General features: G+C 37.3%; 1 protein-coding gene across 1 annotated transcript; it reads right to left on the bottom strand.

Annotated features, from left to right (window-relative positions):
- Nucleotides 1–1,550: 1,550 nt before the first annotated feature.
- On the bottom strand, nt 1,551–24,662 carry LOC130240382 (aryl-hydrocarbon-interacting protein-like 1). The gene is made up of 8 exons (XM_056471863.1): nt 24,567–24,662; nt 21,394–21,573; nt 18,055–18,243; nt 17,616–17,792; nt 14,347–14,488; nt 6,931–7,484; nt 4,211–4,352; nt 1,551–1,564 (listed from the first exon to the last, which is right to left on the bottom strand). The coding sequence occupies exons 1-8, from the start codon at nt 24,660–24,662 to the stop codon at nt 1,551–1,553; spliced, it is 1,494 nt and encodes a 497-aa protein (XP_056327838.1).
- Between the last annotated feature and the right edge of the window lie 503 nt (nt 24,663–25,165).

Here is a 25,165-nt window from a genome sequence, read left to right as displayed (position 1 = left end):
CTGGGGTAAAACAAATGCTCATATTAGTCATTAATAACATTTCATATTATAAAGACATGGTGGGGAAAATTTTATTTAATGCAGTGCTTCTTGTACAATCTGAGACCCACTTTATATCGCATTTCACTCAGCCAGTGGAGATCGCTGATTTTTAAAGAAAACTGATCTTAAATGCGGCGATTTTGCATTGGCATACAATTCACCGGAAACAATTAACCCAGGTTACTGGCAAATTAAAAGTCCTATTAGCATGCTTCAGCATATACCCCATTGCAATCGGACCAATCATCAAGGAGGGGTTTGGGAACAAATGAATCGCTAAACAAATCATATGGGAGTCGTTGGGATAATTAGGTAAAAAAAAACGTATTATAAGACAATGAAAGTGTTTTATGACCTTGCATGCATATCAGACTGTTGTTGGAGACCCTCAAAACCCAAATATGACCTTTTATAATACATAACAGGGGCTCTTTAATAACAGGCAGGTAATAAACCAGTAGTTAATTGCATGAAATGTGACCAAAAATGTTACCAACATTTGTTTTAGAGTGGGAACCCTGGATCTAGTATGGATCTCTATCTATCTATTTCCTTTTCTGTTTGCTTTTAAGACTTTTGTTGTACTTCTCAGGCTTCGCCGTTTCCTCAGCTCTATTCTTCTCCATCTTAAATTCAGCAGCTGTGTTGCTCTCTTCGGTTTCATCATCATCACCACCAGCCGTGTCCATAAGTCTTTCTTCAGTTGTTGCATCTTTGTCCGGCTTTGCAAGAGATTCTTGTTTTTCATCTGCGGTCTCCTCTTGGCCGTCATTTTTCTTCTTTGTAATGTCAGCGGTCAGCAGAGTTTCTGTGCCCTCGCTATCGGTCTCTGATCTCTGTGTATCTCCCAGCACCAAATCCCGGTCTTTATCTACAGCCGTATTATCAGCCTTTTCCTTTTCTTCTTTCAGGGTCAGAGAGCTCTCTTCCTTTCTGTTCTGGCAGTTTCCCTCTTCATCCTGTCCTTCATCTTTATTACCTGCTTTGTCCTCTGATTCACATGATCTTCCCATCTGTCCTTTTTCATTTCTTCCAGACGTCTTACTCTCATCCGCCCATGTGACTCCTTTCTTCATCTTCTTCCCCCGTTTGCCCTGCGACTTCTTTTCCCATTTCTCCCGAGAGCTGCTCCAGTAGTTTTTGTTTTCGTTGACGGTCTTCGCTCTGACTTTGTCTGCCAATTTCACGATCTCCTGCTTGGCGACGGGTGCGAATTTGGGATCAAGTTGCATGACCCTATTAAAATCCTTGCGGGCCTCGTCTTCGTTGCATAATGCCGAGTGAGCCCGGGCCCTCTGGTACACAGCTTTCAGATTGTCTGTGGCGGGGATGAAAGTGAGAGAGTGAAGACCGGTCTTGCCACAACGCATTGACTTCATGATAAATAATTCATGCACAAGTAAACAACGGTTTTCGTTCTTTGCATATGGGGATACCAAGGGATAATTCAATATGGTGAGTGATGCAACTGGCTTAGCTTCATGAATCCACTGAGAAAGTGAAGCATCTCAAGATGTGGCAGCTAAAAGGGAGAGTGTACATATGCTAACCGACATGAGCCTTTTTTTACTATAGACAATAACCAAGTAATTATTTGGCTTGTGCTGGGTGGTGAAGGAACAGTCTGTCTTTGGCGTGGACTGTGTTGTCTAAGGGTGTTTACACAACAACCATGCATTAAAAATGGAGAAGTTTGCTTTTTTTGAAAGGTTTCGTGTACAAATGATGACTGTACATCGTCAAAATGATCCCCGTTCACACTGATTTAGGAAAATGACATGCAGGCCAGTAGATACATTCATTTACAGAGCTTTGAATACACAAAATCATGCATACTTATATACAGTGGCGGAAATAAGTATTCAATATGTCATGATTTTTCTGGGGATATTTCTAAAGGAGCTGTTGACGTGGAATTGAACCAAATTTGGGTAAAAACCCAAACAATACAAACATAAAAAAATAACAAAACAATAAAAATGTGTAATAATGATGGAATGATACAAGGAAAAAGTACTGAACTACTGAAATGTTTTTAATACTTTATATAAAAGGCTTTTTTTTGATGATGGCAGCGAATATTAACTTACAATGAGGAAGGGCAGAGGGTTGCTGTCTGGGCTTTCACTGCCATTCGACACCTCCCCTCTTCATGTGTTCAATACCTTTTCACTGTAATTTTATTTTATTACACATAACTTCTTTTGTAAGCTCACTGGATTTGTTTTGTTTGCATATATGGATTTGTTTGGTTGTTTCCAACATCTGGTAAAAGTTTCAAGTCAACTGCACCTTTAGAAGTATGTTTTCTGAGAAAATACTGTTCAAATTTCCCTCACTGTATTTACAATGCAATCTCTGGGCAATATGTAACTTTGTAATTTAGTGCCTGATTTGTTTGAATATGTACAATCTCACTGCAACATTTTAGTATGATTTGCTCATCCTTCAATGATGGATGTGTTCAGGGTGCGAATTATACTTTTTTTTTTTTTTACTAAACTTTTTTTAGTAATGTTAGTTTGTGTTATACATGTTTTTTTCAAAATTGTGTATTTGTTTAAATGACATCTAATTTCTTGTAACCCATTGCTCTAACAAGGAGGCTAAAGACCATGGCCTCTAGCGTCTGTCGCTAGAGCACCTTGCCTCTGTTACACTCACCCCCCCAAAGCAGGTCGCACACCAGAAGCGCCGCTCGGCAGTGCGCCGTGTAGCACCACGCAGCGCCATACATTTCAGAATTCTAAACATAGGTTTCTATCAGGGTACACACACCGGCAGGACACTGTTAATTTCTCTGCCGCGCCAGAGTGCCATCTGATTAGTTTTTATGTTAAATATCATGCGAATGTCCGTGTTTGGTGTGTGATACTTTTAACTGTCATGTGCGAGCTGTGTCGCGGCGCTTCCGGTGTACAACCTGCTTAAACTTCACTCGCATCCCGGACGAGCCCCCATGTGTAACCAATCAGTGCTACTGCACCAAAACCGGTCTGAGCTGGGATCGAACCGGCGATTCTTATCATGGGAGTCGGTTGCTCTAACAAGGATACGTTTGACAACCCCTATAAGAGTTCATACCATTGTGAATGGTATAGAAGTAGGAGGATAGGAATAGGAGGCTAAAGATCATGGCCTCTAGTGTCTGTCACTAGAGCACCTTTAGAGGTCAGAGGAGTGAGGTTGACCAGCATAGCACTTCGCTAACTGGCCTTTGTTACATTATTAATAAAACTTATTTAAGTTGTCAGTGTTTTAAGGGATATGTAGTGTATTGTAACTTAAAGTAACCTCTGATTAGCCATTTTAGGTTAATTTGTAGGTCAAATTATGTTAATAAATTATTCATTTTACTTTCAGGCTAGATACAACACCTATTTTACGAGAAAAGTGTCTTGTTGTTAACATGATGTCTATCTGTGCTTTAAATCTGCCAGTTTTTAGCTTAATTATGCATTCACAATGGTATGAACCGTTATAGGGGTCATCAAATGTATTCGCTTATTAAGTTGTGATGTATGAAATACTGTTTCTGAGTCATTTAAATAGAGAAAATATTCATTTATTAGTCACTTTTTAGTCATATCACACATTAGTGAATTTTATATAAAAACCATGGTGTACACTACAGTCTCTGGACTGCATCACAGACACCAGTATTTTAACAATATATAAAAATGTATATTTTTCTGTCCATCTGATATTAAATTAAACATGTGTATATATATATATATGAATTTTTAATATTTAAGAGACAGAGAAAGCTATTTCTCGCTATTAAACTGCTGAACCCCCCATACATCTTGTTTTGATGTCCTTTAAGGGGGATAAAGCATTATTTAGGGGGTCCAAACCCCCCTGTAATTCGCAAACTGATTGTGTTTAGGGCTGGAGTTTGGGATGAGCAGTAGAAATCAGTAGAAATGGAATAAGCCATTTCTACTGACAATATGTAAAATAGTTACCTTTCCTCATAAGATCTAGCAGATACTTACTTGAAATGTTGTGAAAACACAGTGTTAACCCTAACTTAACACACCTGAACTAGTTCATCAAAGGTTTGGGGACACTTTTAGGCTGGTGTGTTGGAGCTAAACTGTATACTATAGGACTGAACACTCCTCGCTGATATCCATTTCTGCAGTGAATGAGTGTGTAAGCTTACCTTTATGTTTCTTCAGCAGTTTAGAGTTGAGCTCCACCACTTCTTCGTACTCCCCAAGCTCCAGCTTACACTGACTGAGGTTTAGACAGAGTGGCAGACGGACTTTCTCCAGAGATTCCCAGTCTTCTCCTTTATGTTCCACCTCAAAAACACACAGAGAGATAGATATGGCTTAGTGAGCACTGGGCTACTGATTCCCCGTGGGGGATTTTTTTTAGCTCCATTGTCGTTTCTGCTAAGCAGTTTTTGGATCCCCGATGTACATGTCCTCTGGGATTTGAGTTGGTATATTTTTCATTTCATGCGTTCTCATGAAAATGCAACTGTTGCCATAGCATTGTGTTGTTGCTATGTACATGTGAATGTATAGTCCATGTATCTATGGTATTTTCCTTTGTCTGATCCAGATTGATCAAAATTGAATGACTGATGAAAAGTGGTCACACACTTCTAAACAAGCCATGCATTTTAAGGTCAGACGCTTTAAATTAATGCTTGTGGTTAGAGGTTGTTAACCATATGTGGTGTTTGCATTAGAAACCATTACTTTGGCATAGGGCTGATCTAAAATGGGGGGGAGGGCATATTTTAAACCTTATCAGCTTGGCTCATGAATATTTCTTAGGCAGTTTTACATTTACCCATTAGTTCTCAGATAAGTGGGCACTAGCTATTTTAGATTGCTGCTACCACTTTACTTTCAGTTAACAATCAAAGCAAGAGACTTCTGCAAGGTTAAATTCCACATTTTATGTGCTCAGCTACAGTTTCAAGCTAAAAATCTTATCATTAGTTTTTCCCACCAAAAAAAGTGGTAGATGTTCTCAGTATCTTCTTTTAGGGCTGGGTGATTTGGCTTAAGATCAAAATCTTGAGTAATTGAACATTTGAACTCGATTACAATTAATGAAAGATTTTTGTATTTATTTATTTTATTTTTTGCCCTCATTGCTCACATGTTACATATGAGGGATTTCTGAATGAAGGGTGCATTACTTGATTTTAAAATAATTGAAGGAAACACAAACTGTCTACTATCTATGATTGTTTATTGAACATCAGTGTTAAACAACTGAAACACACATTGCCTAAAACAAACAGTCACTATTTTCTTATTAAAATGAAAGCAAATAACTTGCACTTTTGGAAACAAAATTAATTATTTTCAATATTTTCAAAAGTAGAAAATAAGCTAATTCTCTTGTAAATAACAACTCTTGTATATCCTGTAAATAATATTTTAAACAGTGCATTTCTTGCATCTTCTGTAAACAAACATTTTAATGTAAATAACAATTTTATTGTAATAGAAAATATGCCGTCTCAAGGCCATAATCTTTGGCGCAGCTTCCGATTATTGTCAATGTAGTGCAAACCTGCGACGTGTAGTTACATTTTTCAAGAGGTGTGTGAGTATGCGATCACACGAAGGCTGTGCCGGACGCAGAAGTATAATTCAGCCTTAACAGAGAGGGGTCATGTGACTCCAAACGCAGCAGGGAAAGTAATTGAAAAAATTGGCCTGGAAAAATTTGATCGATTATAGCTTCTGAATGTCAATTTTGATTACTTTTCGATTAATATCTTCTTTCAAATATGTGATCTTGAAAAACAAAACCAGTCACAAGTGACAATTTGTGCAAATTGAGACGCCTGCATCATCTGAAAGTTATAATAATAAATAAATAAGCTTCCCATTGATGTTTGGTTTGCTGGGATAGGCAATAATTTGGTCGAGCTACAACCATTCCAAAATCTAGAATCTGAGGGTTTAGAAAATCTAAGTATTGGAAAAATCACCTTTAAATTTGTGCAAAACAAGTAAAATGCATATTACTGATCAAAACATATGATTTGATATATTTCATGGAAGGAAATTTACAAAATATCATGAAATATGATCTTTACTTAACATTCTAATGATTTTTGCCATATAGTTAATCATTTTAATAACTGATCATTTATTGATAAGAATTACCTTTGAATTTGTGCAAATTAAGTTGAATGCATATTACTAATCAAAACATAAGGTTTCATTTATTTATTTACTTTCTTTATTGTCCACAAAAGGAAGTTTATCTTTGGCTTCACCACACAACTACATCAGTGTTCACATTACACATATCAAAGAAAAAACAGGCAACACAAAAGCATTCAATGTCATCACATAATTAAAACCCTATACATTATTTCAGTATTTCAAAACCAGTATTTCAAATTGTAATGGCAGTCGGCACAAAGGACATTTGATAAACATTCTTCTTTACTTGAGGTTGCCTAAAATGCCTTTTTTTATGGCAAGAGCTGACATTTTATATTTAAAGTATGGGAACAATCTTCAATAAGGACATGTGCTTTCTGTTTAATTCTCATTGAATAAATTTTATTTTGTTGCCTTTGTGCTTTGCCTACAATCGCACTGACAATTTTTATTACTCGACACAGTTTGATCTATTTTATGGAAGGAAATTTACTACATGTCTTCATGAAACTTGACCTTTATATCCTAATGATTTTTGGCATAAAATGTAAAATCGATAATTTTTGGCTATTCCCCAAACATACCTGTGCAACTTAAGACATATGAAAATACAAGGCTGCATTTTCCAGAAGCACTGTAAGTGGCAACCAGAGTCATCAATGATCTCTGCAGTCATCTAAGCTTGTACTGCAGAAACACAGCCTTTGTTATTTATTGTATTTTCAGCCAACAGACTCACCTTAGTTTGGAGATGATCTACATACTCCAGTGCCTCCTTGAACTTGGCAGCCGCCTCAGTGTAGTGGTGCTCTTTCACATTGAAATTGCCTTCATCCTGGAGCAGCATAATTAGCCGTAGCATCTGCTGCCAGTCCTTGCCTTCGGTCAGAGCTGTTATCCTGTGATTGGCCTCTACTGCAGACTCTTCACTTTTGGTGTCATGCTTATTTTCCTCAGCCACAGATGAATCCTTTCCCTGCTCGGCATCCTTGACCTCTTCAGGAGAGTGAGAATGTTCCCCATTGCTTTCTTCTTTTGTATTCATTGCAGAGATGTCCTCTTCCTCTGAATCCCTTTCTTTTTCTTCCTTGCCCTCTAGGATGTTCCAGTACCTTTCTTTATCCTCACTGTATTTTTCCTTCATTCTCTCAGAGAGAAGATTTAGTTCTCTGTGCACCAACCTAGACAGGGTGATGTCCAGGTTGGCCACCATCTGGAAGTCTCTCCTGGCCTCCCGTTCACTCCACACAGCCGCATAGGCCTTTGCTCGCTTGTAGTAGGCCTTGACACAGTCTGGAAAAGACCAATAATAAGTCTGTAATTTGAAACTTGTTACTTGTGCCTCCTTAAAGTGGTATGGTTCAGTTTAGTATGGTTCAGTATGGGTCACCCTGATCAGGCTTGACAAAAGTACTTTACTCTGTCGTAACTCTTGCTCAAAGAAGAAAGCTGTACGGGTTAGGGCTGCATGATTCTGGCTAAAGAGAATAAAAAATTTTTTGCTTAAAATCAAGATCACTATTTTTTTCTCACGATTCTGTAGATGTAACATAAAGGTTAACATGAGTAGGGTATTATTATTTCGCAAACTTATGATAAAACAACAATAATAATTTTAGGCCTATGTGTAGGTCTACTAAAATGCTAACGTTTGCATAGACTTGGAACGGTGGACTTAAGTAGACTTGACATATGTCTTGATTGTTAATGCACAGTAAAGTGATGACATCAGAATACAACTATTCATAATTCTAATGTTGAATTATAATGTTTAAGACGTATGCTTGTCATTTGTCATTGAGAACATTTTTAGACCTTTTTTTTTTATTCGGTAAAATGAGACCGCGATGTTGTAAACCCAGAGTGGGGCAACTAGGAGGCGTGGGAGGCCTGAACATTACAATACACCCCCGCACACACCGGGCTTTGTGTGTGCGAAATTCTGTCGTCGGCGCTGCGAAAAGGGGCGGGATTAAACAAGCTTATTAGACATTTTAAAAAGCGAGCGATTGCTCCATGTTTTACACTTTTGCCCAGAGAGGTCCTGTTTTGATCCTCGATTGGTCTCACGCAGTCAAATGATGCGATTTCACAGGTCAGAGTTCACCAAGCTTGAACTTTGCACCGCAGCAACCTGCGAAACTTAACGCATGACCCCGCGTTTCCGGTCTGACGCATTCGCGTGCGTATGAATGGAAGTCTATAGGAGGAAAAGTCAAGTGTGACCGCACCTTTATGTGGAGGATAAAGTCCATTGCAAAATATATATATATATATATATATATATATATATATATATAGAGTGTCCTTAAAAGTCCAAAAATAAATATACAAAAATACAAAGTATCAAATCAAATTTAAAGATGAATATATATAACACAAAAACAAACCAAAGAAAAAAAGTTAAATGTAACCACTGTATACAAGTATCCACTCACTCAGAAAATTGCTCACGGCTCTGACACAGCACGCTCGCTCGCCAGGTAAACTGACCCCGAGCTAGAGTCTGGCCTCTCTCTTTATACGCCAGACTCCGCCCATCGATTGCCGCAAGCCATTCTCTAATAAGTATGTAAAATATACTTTCAAACTCGCCTTAAATTTGTCTATCAGATTCCCTATTGCATTATATTCAACAGTATACAAGCTGGAGTAGTTATACTGACACTGTTTTATTTATTTTCATGCACAACACTTTTTGTGTTCGCTATGAAAGAAAAAAGCACATTAAATGCTTGTCATAATTATAACTCTAAAATGCGATATGATCATTTAAATGATTTGTACGCTTTTGGTTTTACTTTTCACTGCCGAGTACGTCCATGTCATGACTGCTGTCACTTTGAGTTCAGTTTGCAACAAACTGAACGTTATTTACAGCTTTATTAGCTTTTATTCACAGCCTATGCAGATTCTGTTCACTAAAGTAGACATCATTGGTGGGCACATGTGCGTCCTCTCAGTAGTAAACAAGCCGTGCGTCAGCTCTAGCACCCTAGAATAATGAAGCCGATGTACTTCTTTATATTGGATTAGTTGGTTTCTTGAGTTAATAGAACATGTATTCATGACCTTGATAGACTTTTTCCTCATTGGTAATTGGAATGTCTAAATCTTTTCAGAAATCTTTCAAATATAAGGTAGATACACCCGCTTCGACTGTTATCACTCGATTGAATGGGCGTTATCAGTGGTTTTCAGCTGATAGATAGGGGCAAGTAGAGGCCTTCTGGTAGGCTCAGAAGGCTGTTATCATCCATCCACATGGTTAATCAGCTATAGTAATAGAGAAGACTCCAGATCCAGATCTGTTTTTCACATTACTGTGACTGTTGAGTTTAGGGTTGGTGTAGGGGTAGATGTTAATAAAATACAATTAATGGGAAATTTAATAAATAAATAATTATCATTAACTTCCAGCCGCAGCCATATGTGATCTATAGCTGATTAACCATGTGGATAGATGCCAACAGCCTTCTGAGCCTACCAGTAGGTGCAGAAGACCCCTACTGGCACATATTTATCAGCTGATAATTACTGATAACGCCCAATCAATCGAGTGATAACATTCGAATCGGCTGGTAGATAAGTCGAACTGATCAGTAAAAACTTCAATAAAATAGGAAATCAAATTAGAGGCATCAAGAAAGGCAGAAAGTCATTTATATATATCATATTTATCTGCTAATAGTTCAAAGTGGGAGATAGATGTGCAAACATAATTTCTCTGCTGTAGATATCTAAAAATTTGTGATGGTAAAAGATCAAAAGTACCAAATTCAGCTGAAACAGAAATTTGATGATGCAAATAGACATAAATGCGCATTGTACTGAACTAAATTGCTCAGTGGAATTTGGCCATCACTAGCTATTGAGGCTGCACAATTTTTTTGTATCCTTGCATGCTCCTATATATGCATTTTCAATGATTTGCTTCCATTTTGTTGAAAAAGGAGCATTGCCACACATACACTGTTGTTTCAACTCAGGTTGGACACTAAGTACACACACCTAATCTTTGCTCTGAGTGGGCTCAAGAGCCTGGTTAAAGATTCCCCATCGTCAGCTCTCCCTATCTTTCATTTGTTCAAGCTCTTCTCTAAATCTTTCACTCAGCCAACATTTAAACAGACTTCCCCGAGCCAATGTCAGCCCATAGCAAAAACAAAGCAGATTTTTGTGAGCACATTTCAAAAGGATGTGCTCCCCAGGTGATACACGAGAGAAATAGTAAAGCGAGCAAAGACAGAAGATTTGAACCGAAACAGACAACAAGGTACAGGTTACACATGGGGTGCACCAGAATGAAATGAAGCCTGGGAATTAAAGGGGATGGGAAAATGGGAGAAAGTGTCCTCGATAAGAGGAACCGCAGGAGGCCAAAGTCACTGTGCCGGCTGCATATGCATAAGGCTCATTAGGAGAGCTACCCACGCTGCCTCTGGAGTCACTGCGAGAGACGATACATCTGTCACTTCAGATGCTTCAAGAGGGCTTACGCAGACCAACTCCTGTCCCTACTGCTCATGCAGCCAGCCAAGCTTAAACAAACCCAAACCACCGCGGATGAAGATTACTATGCAGGCTGCCAAGTACAATTACGAAAGTGTACGCCTTTGGATTATTCATGATACTCAAAAAAGCAGAGAGCAAAACTGAGGATGGTGGTCAGTAAAGTTATATGGAATGGCCTATATTCATATTAAAGAGCCCCTATTAAGGGTTTTTAAAAAATAACCTTCTATGCAGTGTGTAACACAGCACTAAGTGACTGAAAACATCCAGCTGAGGTTTAAATCTGAAAGTGCGTCACATTTAAAACTATTGATTCTTTAACTAAATAGTCGAGTCAGAGTTGAACAAATGAATCGTGTTGCGTTCAGATCTTTTGTTTGAATGTGTTGACGTTGATACAGCACATCACCAAATATGAAGTGCCGGTTCCGGTAAAACATGAACACTCCTTTTCCTTTAGACACCAGCAGAGTGCGGGGGCTCATGGGACTGATCATGATGCAAAGATGACGATCACTGAAAGATGGAGATTCGGCTGCAGAGAATAAAGGGTTAAAGTTCATTTTCACAACAATACCACAGTGTAGCCAACCTAGTGCTGTGTTTGTTCCTGTCATTTTTCAGATTTCTGATACAATAACCTACACTGCAATGCGGGATTCATCAGCCATTTGCTTCTAAGGTAAGGAGCAGCAGAGACTATTATGTATGGGACTTTGTCAGACTTTGTCAGTAACTGTTACAGTTCATATGGACCAGTTTCTTCCTCCTCCGGATCACAACATGTAAGTGTAATTAAAACTGTTGTCTCGTTTTGTTTAGTTTGCAAAATATGTGTTCAGTTGTGTGTTGTAACTTGTAATCGCTCCGCATGGTTTGTAATCACTTATCTATTAAAAATCAGTGCTTGTACTGTATCTCCCAGGTTAAACCTTCATGGGGCTATTCACATATTGCGTCCAATTTGTTGTTGTTATGGCCACCATCAGATGTTCCTCACATGTGTGGCATGGTCAATTTTCAGAATAGTTCAACTTTTGCCACTGTGTATGATTAATACTGAATGTGTGTCATTGTTATTACCTGGGGTTAGGGTTAAGAGTAGAGTAATATGCTGGTGATCAACTGCATTGCTTCATTGCATTCCTGCATTGGGCTCTCACATACTCTGTGTGCTACTTCATAGCCGTGTTGGGTGTTTCTCAGACTGGGTCATCGAGCCAATCAGCGAACAAATGAATCGCTGAACGAATCATATAGGAGTTGTTGGGGTAATTAGGTAAAAATAAATGCATATTATAAGACAATGAAAGTGTTTTTTGACCTTGCATGCATATCAGCCTGTTGTTGGAGACCCTCAAAAGCAAAATATGACCTTTTATAATGCAAAATAGGGGCTCTTTATATTGTTAATTTGCACAGAAAATGAAAATTCTATTATTAATTTCTCACTCTAATGTAGTTCAAACCCCCTGGACCATTCTGAGAATGTCCTCAATGTAGATCCCCAAAGCTGCAATTTATAAACAACAGTAGAACCAATATATTTCTTGAGCTTTGTATGATTACAGTTTGAACCACTGAAGTGATCTGGAATGTTCTGACAATGGTTTTGGTTCCTTTTCTGGACTTTGAATGTTATTAGAACCGTTCCTATCTGTGGAGGAATCGGGAGCTCTTGGATCTGTTCTGAAGATGAATAAAGGTCTCAGTGGATTAGAATAACAGGAGGATGAGTAATAAAGAGCTTTCATTTTTGGGTGAACTATCCTTCAAGGTCTTGTACACATCACCTCAACCTAAATGCCCTGCAACATTTTCACTAGTTGTAATTTTCCTGCAGAATCAACACTATCATTATTGGTTAATTTTATAGTAAACATTTTTAAACTAAACATGTGTTATGGCTAAGGTAAGCAGAAAATAGTGATATGAAGGCCAGGCATAGCAACCCATACTCAGAATTTGTGCTCTGCCTTTATTCACTGTCCGAGTGAACATTTTCTATGGTACCAAGGGAGCAATTGGGGATTCAGTGCCTTGCTCAAGGGCACCCCAGTCATGGGTATTGAATGTGGAACAGAGTGCAGTTCATTCCCTCCCCTACTTACAGTACAACCTTTCGCTAATAGGAATCGAACCAGTCTTTGGGTTACAAGTTCATCTCTTTAACCATTAGAACAAATTACCGAAGGTCACTGATAATAGGAAATAAAATGCAGATGTCCACTGATTCTTTTGCAAATTAATGGGTATTACTTTATTTTGATGGTCCCTTTTGCGTATTCTGTTGTCTATAAGCAGTGTTTAATTTGTGAATTGCGACGTCCCGGAACATATCGCAATAACGGACGGGCACGTCGGGGGGTTGGGATGAAAGTCAAGAGGGCTGGAAGAAAGTGAAAGTGAACAGCGGATGGGGGAGAAGGGTGGTTGACGAGGGGGATCGGTAAAATGAGGTGCCGGATCAGATGTCAGAGGTTCCGGATTCTGCGTGTTCCAGCAAAAATTAAGCCCTGACTATTAGTTAGATTGCAACTAAATGCTAACTAATTCTCATTAGGGTATTAGTAGACTGTCTGCTTAGTATCTGCTGACAAAGCTCAACCAACAGACTTTAACTGACTATAAGAAACTTTGCATGGACATGTTAACTTACATTAACCCTAACCCTAACCTTACTGTCAATTAATACGCTAATGCAGTGTTTCTCAACCCTGTTCCTGGAGGCACACCACCAGTACATATTTTGGATGTCTCCCTTATCTGACCCATTAACTTCAGGTTTTAGAGTCTCTTCTTGTGTACTGTTGGTGTGTCCTAAGGAACAGGGTTTGGAAACACTGCTCTAATGAATATTAGTTGGCATGTAGATGCAATATAACTTAAAATACTAATTAATGAAAGTTGAATGAATCATTAACTCGTCATATGTAGCAGGATAAAGCTAACTTCCAGGTTGGCCTAAAAATATGCCATAGCTGTCAATTGGGGTAAAACTGTGCTTTCCAATCCTGTTTCGACATTGAATTGGTCTCTCTAGGGTCTAGACCTATATATTTGTGGTCTTGAAGTGTGCTTGTCTATCAGCTCCCTAGCTCCTGAGGTCGTGGATCATGTAGGTTGTGTACACAAAGTACATTAAAAGTTCATTATAGCTAAATAATTCAATGATTTTTTCATATACCAGTAACCTTTAAACCATTACACAATTATAAAAGTTTGACAGATTGTTCTTAATTGGTCTAGTACATCTGTCTGTTTAACTTGTTCATGATAAATATAAATAAAAAAACTTATTTTCAGAAAAACGTTTGTGATTTTCATGTTGCATTGTGAGACTTTTCAGTGCAATGGAAGAATTTTGGAAGATTAGGACAACACCTAAAATTGCTGACTCCCTAATCTGTGCCCTAACTACTGAACAAGGGAGCTGATTGAAGCGCACCCCAAATCCCTACCTAATGACTTGATGATTTAATTCAGGTGTGTTTGATTAAAGATAGTGCAGTCCCAGCATCTAGCATCTAGCAAAAATCAACCATTTAACTCATCTAGCATCTAGCAAAAATCAACCATTTAACTCATCTAGCATCTAGCAAAAATCAACCATTTAACTCATGCAAACAAGCCAGCCTACCTTTATGCTTGTCCAGGAGCTCTGTCGCATGTTCGATGACCTCGTAATACTCCTCCAGCTCTAACATGCACTGGCAGTAGTTCAGTACTAGAGGAATAATAAGCCTGCCCAGATTAATGTAGTCTTCGTCTCCTGGCATTTCCTAAAAAAAAAAAAAGGTAAACAAACTCAGATTCTTTATTTGTACTGCAAAAAGTTGAGTTACAATCTTATTTCTAGATAGGATATCTTACTGAGTTGTTTTAAGAATACACAGGGTTTCTACAGGTTTCTATACATCAAATTTAAGACTTTTAAGACCCTTTTAGGAGCATTATGAATTAATTAAAAAAAAACTCCTAATGGCCCAGTTACTTCTGTTAATAGTTTTTATATTGATGGAAGCTCATGTAAATGTGTTGCTTTAGTTTTTTTTCCCTGATAAGAGAATTTAATTTGAAGAATTTGCTGTTGTGTATCTTTTTGCAATAAAAAACTTAAATATGTATTTAGAAAAAGGTTTTTGAGATAGATTATTGGTGATTGGGTGTTGGCCCACAGGGTAGCTTTACTTGGACATACATAGGAAAATTAAGACCTGTTTAAACTGATTTAAGACACTTTTTAAAACCCCACAGACTCCCTGATACAAAACTATGCAACATGAGATTGTGCAAGATTATTATGATTGTTTTATGTTACTTTAGGAAAGCTTAAAAGTAGGCATTTTACCTCAGGCATTCTGCAGGTTTAATCAAGTCAAATTTAAGACTTTTTAATACTCTTTTAAGACCATAATGAAATTTTAGACTTCTAAAATGGCCTGGTATTATCATGAGGAATCATATAATTGTTTTTAGTTGTCTTTCCCTGATTGAGGAATTTAATGGGGAATTTGCTGTAAAACGTCTAACAGCTGTTGTGAATTGTATCTCTTTGCAGTAAAAAAAACAACAACCCTGAAATATAACGAATAAGGTTTTATTGAGATGTATTGTTGGTGATTGGATGGAAAAATTAAGACCTGTTTAAAAATTATTTAAGACCTCCAACACAATATTTCAGTGAATTTAAGACGTTTTAAGACCTAGCGGGCACCCTGTACCTGCAAAGTTAGATTAATTGCAACCAGAGGCATCATTTTAAGACCAGATTTGTATTTTTAAGAGTTTATTTTAGCTGTACAAACTTGTTTTTTTCTTTCCCATTAAAAAGAAAGAACAACTTCTACTTGTTCTTAAGTGACAAAATACATCACGTTATGATTCGTTGCAGTAAGAAGTAGTATTGCAGTAAGATTGCAGTATTTTGAGAAGCAACAGGGAATAATTTTGCATTGTACCTACTGGCAAGTCATAAGATGAGTAAAAAACATTGTGTACAATAAGCGTGTATGTGCGATACTGATTTAATTCATACAGTAATCTTGTTTTAAGTTGAAATGCTTTGGCTCATTTTAAGGCAGAATATATAATGACAGTTCTTACATTGAGGAATTCTCCTATTTAGTAACCCTAGTTAAGACATTTTCACACAAAATATGAAAAAATCTAACGGTTTAGAAATCAATTAACAAGCTAATTTTAAGATAATTAAACTAAATGCACTGCAGAGTAATTATACTTAGTCTACTTTAAGACATTGCTTCTTTACTAAAACCTAGATAAGTTTTCTTATTTCAAGTATAATTACCTTACTGCACTTACCGATAATTGGATTTGTTTGTAGTATGTATCTTCTTAAATCATCATTAAATTATTGTATTTATATGGTTGTTTTTTGCACATGCTGTACCAAACTGCTTATTTTATCACCATTTAGGGCTGGCGATATTAGAAAAAACTGAGATTGTGATATTTTATTTTTGTGCAATATATTTTGCGATATGAATGCAGCATGTGAAGTCAAGATGACTTATAACTCTATTTGGAAAAAATATATAATTTTACATTGATCGTGATGATTTTGTAGGGGAGTGAATTTACATTAAAAAAAACAAATTACAAACAAAGTAAATAAATAGAACAAAGATACAAATGAAATAAACAGTGTGTTATGGTTTTCTGGAGAGTCTAAAAGTATGAAGGCAGAGAAATTAAATAATCAAATGTAAAATAACACTTTATACAGTAGTTAACATTTGAAGTGGATCAAAACCTTTCAACAAACTTGTCCAGGCCTGTAGGCAGCCTGGTGAAATGGGTGGTTCTTCCTTTTTCAAAAAGTGGACCTTTTTGCAGTTCTTCACTTCATTTTCTATTTAAGTTATGAGGTTAAAATACTGCATTTAGGGACATTTTAAGCACTATTTTTAGCTGGATTAGCTTGTTGGATGGTAACCGTCTTGACCACACTTTTTGATGTACTAAAATATTTCCTAAATATTTAGAATAAAGAAATATTTATTTTTAAAATACAAATTTATTACATATATTATTAGAAGAAAAAATGAAATCTGTTAAAGTTTTAAATTAAACTGTGGCCTATTGTTATTTATTAGGCAAATAACAAACTGAGCACATTCAGCTTTCCTCTGTCAGATTTTGGCCATTTTTATTATTATTATTATTATTATTATGTAGAGCTTGACGATTTTTCTAGTCTCACTTGTAAAACGTACATTTGAAAATTCATGGATAACAACAATAGCTAAATTAGTATTAAAATGAACTGTAATATGGTCCACTTTTGGTGCTTCACACTTTTTTTATTGGTGATTTTTTTTTTTTTCTTTTTCTTTCAAGAATAAAGTCCAAGATTAAGAATAAAAGTTCCTTGTAAAATGTTTTTTTATTTAACAACAATACAGTAGGTCAATATTGAAAGATGACTTCACTTACGTCAGATTCCGCTTGGTCTTTTCTTGGCTTTTATTGGCAATTCTCTAAATTTATGATGGCTCAGCAGTCAAAAAAGTAACAAATGAGCTCATGTGTGGGACAATTTCTGGATCTTTGTCAGTGGATGGGGTGGGGGGTCTTTTGACAGGTCTGTTCTCCTAAAACTATTCAACATACAATCTTGGATCAAAAAAACGCCACTTCAAATGTTGACTACTGACTTCTAGTGCCGAAACGGTTTAAATTCATGTGAAATCATACATAATCACAGACTATAGCTGCCGACATCGTTTTTCTTGGGAGTCTCCCGTGTTTCAGACCCATATCCCGCCACCCTCCCGTTTTGTCATTTCTCCTGGAAAACTCCCATAATGAAACGATATATTGTGCAGGCCTAGTCCCATTATTGTCCCATATCATTAAGTTTTATTCATTTATTTTTTCTTTTACCCTGGATTGGACTGTACGCAGCAGAACCACTGCCTCCTGGTACTTCTCTGCAGCTTCACGAAAGCGACCTTGTTTGACCAGAGCATTGCCCAAGTAATGCAAAGAGGGCACAACCTTTAGCTTCTCATCCTTCTCCATCATCCACGACTCCCGCTGGTAAGAGAATGGGTCGCCCACCTGAGGAAGACAAAAGAATTGGAGCGTGCTCGTCTCGCTCGATTGAGGATTGAAAACACGGTCTGAGAATTGGGAACAGCATTTCTTTCCTGGCGTGTAGCACTTGATTGTGTAACATTCTGTTACGCTCTGTTTGGGTTGCAGTGAGAAAATCTGTTGGCGGTGGAGGAGTGGGTCTAGAATGAGCATATGAGTGTGTTGTGCAAATGTGCGTGTATGCATTTGCTTGTTTTCTTGCTCTGTGTGCGTACACCTGACCCACCGAGATTAGCTCCATGATGAAGATTAGAGGCTGAGGTGTCCTCATTAGCTCATCGAGCTCTGGGAAGCCTGTCGAATGGTAGGTAAACACATTTCCCATGCCACACATGTGCTTCTGGCCCTCCAGAGGGTCCTTTCCCTGAGCAGCCAGACGCATACCCTTCGCCACAATGGGATAAAGCCCTGTGTGCTGAGTATACAAAGAACAAAAATTATATACCAGTTTCCAACAGAAATGCCTGGAGACTGGACTATTAGCAAGTAATTGTAAATTTCTAAAGCATAAAAATACCATAATATGTTTGCAGATATTTAATAAACATGCCAAGTCATAGGTCTCAATCTCAATTCCTGGAAGGCCCCAGCTCTGCACAGTTTTGTTCCACCCCTTATCAAACACAGCTGATCCACCTAATCAAGGTGTTCAAGACTATTAGAGACTATCAAGCAGGTGTGAGGTGGAGGTGGTTGGAACTAAACTAGCTGTGGCCCTCCAGAAATTGAGTTTGAGACCACTGTGCTAAGTGAACACTCTTGTTTATCTGAAAAACAATGCCGATGTCAAATATTCTGCTTTGAAAATGTGCATTTCGTGCCGGAACGTATGTCTTTTATTTGGGTTCTTTTAACCTGCCCACTTTAGCCAATTATATTTCTGCACCCTGGGTTGCATTGTTGGAAAACTGTGAATTTCATTCATTCATTTAGAACGGCTCTTAAACATGTGCCCACGACCAAAAATACGACCTCCGGTGGACAGTAGCACACTTCAAAATGAGACGCAGATTCCGAGTTCCACATGAGGTTATTAATTAGGTTTAGTATTACGAACATAAACATTAGGTGAGCAGGTGACATTGTAATCCCTTGTCCTAACAACACGCTACATGATGGGATTTGCATTAAGCAATTTGGCAGTTTGCACCACACGAAACACCACAGAAATTGAATACAGCCATTCAGAAGCACAGAATAGTGCACTCACTGCACTAAACGAAATGGTAAGGTTTATAATCTAATTATAATCTAATTAATACATAATAAATTATTTTAACATTATTTAATATAGATGCTGAATCACTGACTCAGTGATTCAGCATCTACGTTTGATAATGTTAAAAAGGTTTGTTATGTATTAATTAGATTATAAACCTTACCATTTCGTTGCAGTGCACTGAGTCTCAGTTCTAAAGTTCAATTTCAAGCAGTTTATTTTATTTTCAAGATCTGAGGTGAACTATCTGCTGCTGCTTTCAGTATTAAAGCAATAAATGTCACGTAAAATGGCATTCAAACTCACATTGTTAGCATTTAACAAAGCACATGAGGTGTACCTGAGGTGATCATTGTCAGTTTTCTGTTGTTCAGCTGCAAGAAATAGAAGCCATTTTTTTAATATATCAATTCAAGGTGTTGGTTAGAACAAAAACTCCTTTTAATATGGAATATATTCCTTCTATCGCATGCCATTGCTTTTATTTAGAACACAATTTAAATCAGCCTTTAGGCTCAATCGTCAGACTCACTTCTGTTGGTGTTGTCAATTTGGCAGCCTGCGCTTGTGTGTTTAGATCCAGAAATGCAATACCTAGTTCAACCACTGGGTGTTAAACTTCCATAATGCAACTTTAAAGTCGGCATGAAATTAAATTGTACTTTTTCTATTTTTTAAATGTAACTATATAGTAGTGCTTATTATAAACTTCATTATATTGTATTTTATAATTAATCTTCAATGGACCCTTTTCAGATTTCGGAGTTTCACCGCAGAAGTCCTCAAGGTTGGGTGAATAGAGCTCAGTGAATGGGAGAGAACAACAAATAATTTTTTTGACAATGCTGTTTGCTAAAATAATAAAAGAAAAACTCCATGATGGTGTTATCAAGACTATTAGAAAAAGGGAAAAAATGTGTAAGATTGATAACGGCAGCCAGAGGGGAGAGAACAACGTCAAATTTACTGTGCTACCCCATAGGCGCTGCATTAAATATGCCTCGCATGAGCAGTAGTTAGGTTTTTTTTTTGTAATTTGATGCAAAAATGAAATAATACATATGTAAATACATACATATATACAGTTTAAGTCAGAATTATTAGACCCCCTTTGAAGTTTTTTCTTTTTTAATTATTTCCCAAATTATGTTTAACAGATCAATATTCACAGTATGTCTGATAATATTTTTTCTTCTGAAGAAAGTTTTATTTCGGCTAGAATAAAAACAGTTTTTAATTTTTTAAAAGCCATTTCAAGGTCAAAAATTTAGCCCCTTTAAGCTAATTGTTTTTTTCGATTGTCTACAGAACAAACCATCGTTATACAATAACCTGCCTAATTACCCTATCATGCCTAGTTAACCTGCCTAGTTAAGCCTTTAAATGTCACTTTAAGCTGTATAGAAGTGTCTTGAAAAATATCTAGTAAAATATTATTTACTGTCATCATGGCAAAGATAAAATAAATCAGTTATTAGAAATGGGTTATTAAAACTATTATGTTTAGAAATGTGTTGAAAAATTACTGCTCTCCGTTAAATTGGGGGAAAAAATAAACAGGGGGGGGGCTAATAATTCTGACCAACTATATATACATTCATATAATATACCCTCTTAGAAATAAAAAGATACAGGATACAATTTTGTAACTTAAATGTGCACATTGGTACAGTAAAAGTATAATTTTATAAGTTTTTTTTTATGAAGAACACAAAAGATATTTAGAAGAAAGCTGAAAAAATTGTCGTCCATAGTAGGAAAAAATATGTATGTCAATGGCTATAGAAACTCATAAATGTTTGAAACAAGTAAAAGGCGAATAAATGAAGGCAATTTGAATTTTTGGGTGAACTATGCTGTTAATTTGACATCACTGAGAATAATGCTAATTAACAATGACTTAATTCGGATGGAGTAAATTCAGCAACCCACCCTGAGCTCAGTTCATTATTCAGAATGATTTAAACCAACAACCATAATAATACATTTAAAAACCGGCTCATTTCCTTTGAGGATCTGACTATGTTTGTGATGTTTCTGATTCACTCAAAAGAATTGACTCAGAGGAATTTAGACTACCGTGTCCAGGTCATTCTGTATTTTTTGGCACTGAAAAGCTCACAGGAATCACTTTGTTCAGCGCGTTTCTGCACCAGCTGTTGGTTAGAATTTTTAATTGTATTTAAAATAGAAGAAAAACAATGTAGGAAGCCACAAACATCAGATCGATTTTTGCTTTTATATCTTTGTGAGGATTAGATCAGATCAAGATGAAGCTGGTGTGATTATTTCTATATAAAGGGACAATAAGTGGGAGTAACAAAAAAGAGATTAACAAACACTTACAACGGCATCACACCAAAACTCTGCCACCTCTCCGATCCTCATAGAGGTTAACAGCACCTCCCACACCTCCATCTTGAACATCTTCCCCACAAAAATCTCTGTGGGACGCTTATTTTTGCGACTGTCGTCAATCACTGTTCTTTCAAAGTTGTCCAACAGAGTCTGGAAGTGGAACACCAGCTTTGAGGGTAGAAAGGCATAAAAGAAGAGAGAATAAAAACAGGATTAAGAGAGAGCAGAAATGTTTTTTCTTCCTGCTTAGTATGCTATGCGCATCTCGTATTTGTTGTATGTGTTGGATTGAGAAATGCAGGGTTTTCAAACAGGTCAGGAGGATGTCTTGTTATGGCATCCTAATAGACCATTTTGAGGGACGTAAACAAAAACAATGGTCCCGACGTATTTCCTGTTTTACATTTTCAATTTCTGTAGCTTCCGAGAATCCAAAAAGAGCCACATATTGATAAATAATGCTATGATAGCATTAAATTATGAATAAATTGCCTCTTGTTACAGTTATGAAATAGGCAAGGCAAGTTTATTTATGTAGCACATTTCATACACAGTGGCAATTCAAAGTGCTTTACATAAATGGGAAAAAAAGAGAAGTGTATAAGAAAATAAAAACAAATAATAGCAGTGATATTAAAATTTGTTAAAATAGGTTATAAAATGATGAAAAAAGAAAAGAAAGACATAATAGTGTGATTTGTTGGACGTAGCACAGTGCTCATTCAGTAAAGGCACAGCTAAGCAGATGTGTTTTCAGTCTTGATTTGAACGTGCCTAATGTTGGAGCACATCTGATCATAGACAAGTAATAATACTTTAATATATTATTTTCTGGTTCTGGTCAGAATCCTGGCCACAGCGTTCTGGATGAGCTGCAACTGTCTGACTGTCTTTTTGGATAGGTCGGAGAGGAGTCCATTACAGTAATCCATCCTGCTGCTTTCTCTAAGTCTTCACTGGAAATAAGGCATCTAAGGCCCAATCCCAATTCTTGCCCTCAGCCCTTCCCCTTACCCCTTGTTTTGCACGTTCCAGTGAAGGGGTAGTGGTGTCCCAATTCTCTAGCTTGAAGGTGTAGGGCTAAGGGCAAGGGGTATACACCCCTTCAAACGAAGATTTTTCAGGACCACACTTGAAACCAAGGGGTAGGAATACACCAGCCACTGCTGCACCCGGAATGAGATCCACAAATTAGTATTTTTGTCATTATTATGAATTTTTACAACAAACAAACATATTTTATATTCATAACCGCGTTCGTGTTTTACACGTCACGCTAAAATAAAAACCGCTGAATTTCACGATCTATAATCCATAATAACAACTCTTATTAATAACTCCTCTATAGCAGTCCCACAACATCCTGACACTCAATGACACTCAAATACCCTGTCAGTAATGTCTAATGGCTGGGAATGAGCTTTTTACAGTGTCTGCTATAATGTTAATTTTGTTTTTGGTGTATTTACACAGATGAATATGGCCACTATGTAAATGCACAGTAGAGTTACAATCTTATTTCCACATTATATCGTTATGATAACATAATACATGCCTTCAGTGATTTCCTGAAGATAAAACCCAAAAAATAACACAACTGGAATATCTACAGCAGTCGCGATTGTCTGATCTCATATGAAGCAAGAGATCGTGATGACATGATGACGTGTGCAGGTACTGTAGTGCTGTCTCAATTCTTAGGGGTAAATTTTGATACCCTTCCTCTTAACACTCGGTTTTAAGGGCAGGGGTAGGGGTACAAAAATAGAATTGGGATTGGGCCTAATTCTTGCAATGTTTTTGAGATGGTAGTATGCGGATTTAGTTACTGCTTTGACATGACTATTGAAATTATGATCTGACTTCACCTTGAGAAACTCATCTCTGTTCCCAAATGCAATGACTTCAGTTTTTTCTTTGTTTAACTGAAGAAAGTTTTGGCACATCCAACTGTTAACTTCATCAATGCATTGGCAGAGGGTGTCAATGGCGCTGAAGTCATTAGTCAGTAAGGCTAAGAAGATCTGAGCGTCATCAGCATATCTGTGGTAGGACATTTGGTTCTTTCTCATTATTTGGCTCAGTAGAGCATATAAAGGTTAAACAGGAGAGGTGCCAGAATTGAACCTTGTGGGACTCCACATGTCATGGGTGTCCACCTCGACCTATGATAACCTATACTGACATAGTAACCTCTCTCTTCAATGTAAGATCTGAACCATTTGAGGACCGTGCCAGACAGCCCAACCCAGTTTTCCAGCCTATCCAGAAGTATGCTGTGATCGACAGTGTCAAATGCAGCACTGAGATCAAGCAATACCAGCACTATTAGTTTGCCTGAATCTGTATTCAGGCGAATATCATTGATTATCTTTATTAGAGCGTACTGTGATGTGCTCTGAAACCAGATTGAAAATTGTCTTAATATCCTTAAGAGCTTAAAAACTTGTTAACCTAGTTAAAAACAACTTTTTCAATGATTTTGCCAATGAAAGGGAGATTTGAAATTGGCCTGTAATTGCTCAATAGGGTGTTATCCAGGTTGCTCTTTTTCAAGAGGGGTTAAGCAATTGTGGTTTTAAGTGAGTTTGGAAAAGTCCCTGAGAGAAGTTAAGCATTTACCACGTTTCTTAATAGTTACCACAGTTTTAAAGAATGATGTGGGGAGTTAGTCAAGACTGCAGGTTGATGTTTGAAAACAAAGCAGGAAATGTTTATGGGCCAATGACATGCGCACATTGAAATGGTCGATAGCTTCATTCCTGGCCCAAATTATTTTTTCATTATAAGGCATTTAAACGTGTAGTGTTTTTTTTTTTAAGTATATTAATGGCGACACCTTGATGGAATACAGAGCACAGCTGGTAAATGGAGAGATTAATGTTGGCATTGTCATGGAAAATGTTTGTCATCCTCTCCAGGCTGAGGGCCATATGGCTGGACAAGTAGGGGGGGAAAAAGTCACCTGGCACAGATACGATGTTCCTCTGCCGCTGCCCAAAACGATAGGTTGCCAAACTTCTGTGCAATAATATGGACCAAATGTTTCGTCGCATAACAAAACCATTTTATCATCAGTGGAATCAGGCTACAACCATTACTAATCAAAGTAAACGGTTAGACATGAACCAAAATTGTTATCCTGGACCACATATGCTTACCTTAGTTCCATTGGGAAAATGCGGCATTGGTCCTTGACCTCCATGCAAAATCTTCTTTTTTACTCCAGGATGGTTAAGCAGATACGTCTCTTCCATTGTGTACTCTTTTTCCGAGGAGTGTTTTTTTTATTGAATCAGTCCTAATGTCCTGTAGCCTTGTGAGAGATGGTCTTTGGCTGTGTTAATTAGCAAGCTAAGGGAGAGTGGAAAAAAATAATGATATAATAATAAAAATCACACCCTGTAGCCCGATGCTGCCTGTCTGCTCTCTGACAGATGGCTGGATTACCAGGTTGAGGATAGCCACTTTAATCTGCCTTGGCTAATCCTTCAACCCCCCTGAATCTTCAATATAATCCCCTGTAAGAAGTGAAGGGATGGGTGACCAGAGAGCGGAACTCAGAGTACGGAGACAGTCGAGATCATTCTGGAAGGCAATGGAGTTCAGTAATCCCACAGAGAGTTTGCTAGTGTAATTCAGTGCAGACAGAGTGATCTAGAATTCTCCAGAACGATTTTCCAGTTTGTTAACCACTGTAATAGGAGTAAGCTTACAGATTTGCAGACTTTCTGAACAGCAGAAACTCGCCAACATCACA

Source organism: Danio aesculapii, chromosome 14, assembly GCF_903798145.1.
Source record: "Danio aesculapii chromosome 14, fDanAes4.1, whole genome shotgun sequence".
Lineage (NCBI taxonomy): Eukaryota > Metazoa > Chordata > Actinopteri > Cypriniformes > Danionidae > Danio > Danio aesculapii.
The sequence above is the reverse complement of the archived record's forward strand: the minus strand, read 5'-3'. Positions and strand labels throughout refer to the sequence as shown.

What these genes read in the sequence shown, in the direction of transcription:
- LOC130240382 (XM_056471863.1), bottom strand. Translation starts at nt 24,662, where the DNA reads ATGGAAGAGACGTATCTGCTTAACCATCCTGGAGTAAAAAAGAAGATT. An exon ending in AGTTTTGGTGTGATGCCGTT is followed by an intron (nt 18,244 to 21,393) that starts GTAAGTGTTTGT and finishes TTGTATACTCAG; the next exon opens with CACACAGGGCTTTATCCCAT. An exon ending in TAGATCATCTCCAAACTAAG is followed by an intron (nt 4,353 to 6,930) that starts GTGAGTCTGTTG and finishes TGTGTTTTTGAG; the next exon opens with GTGGAACATAAAGGAGAAGA.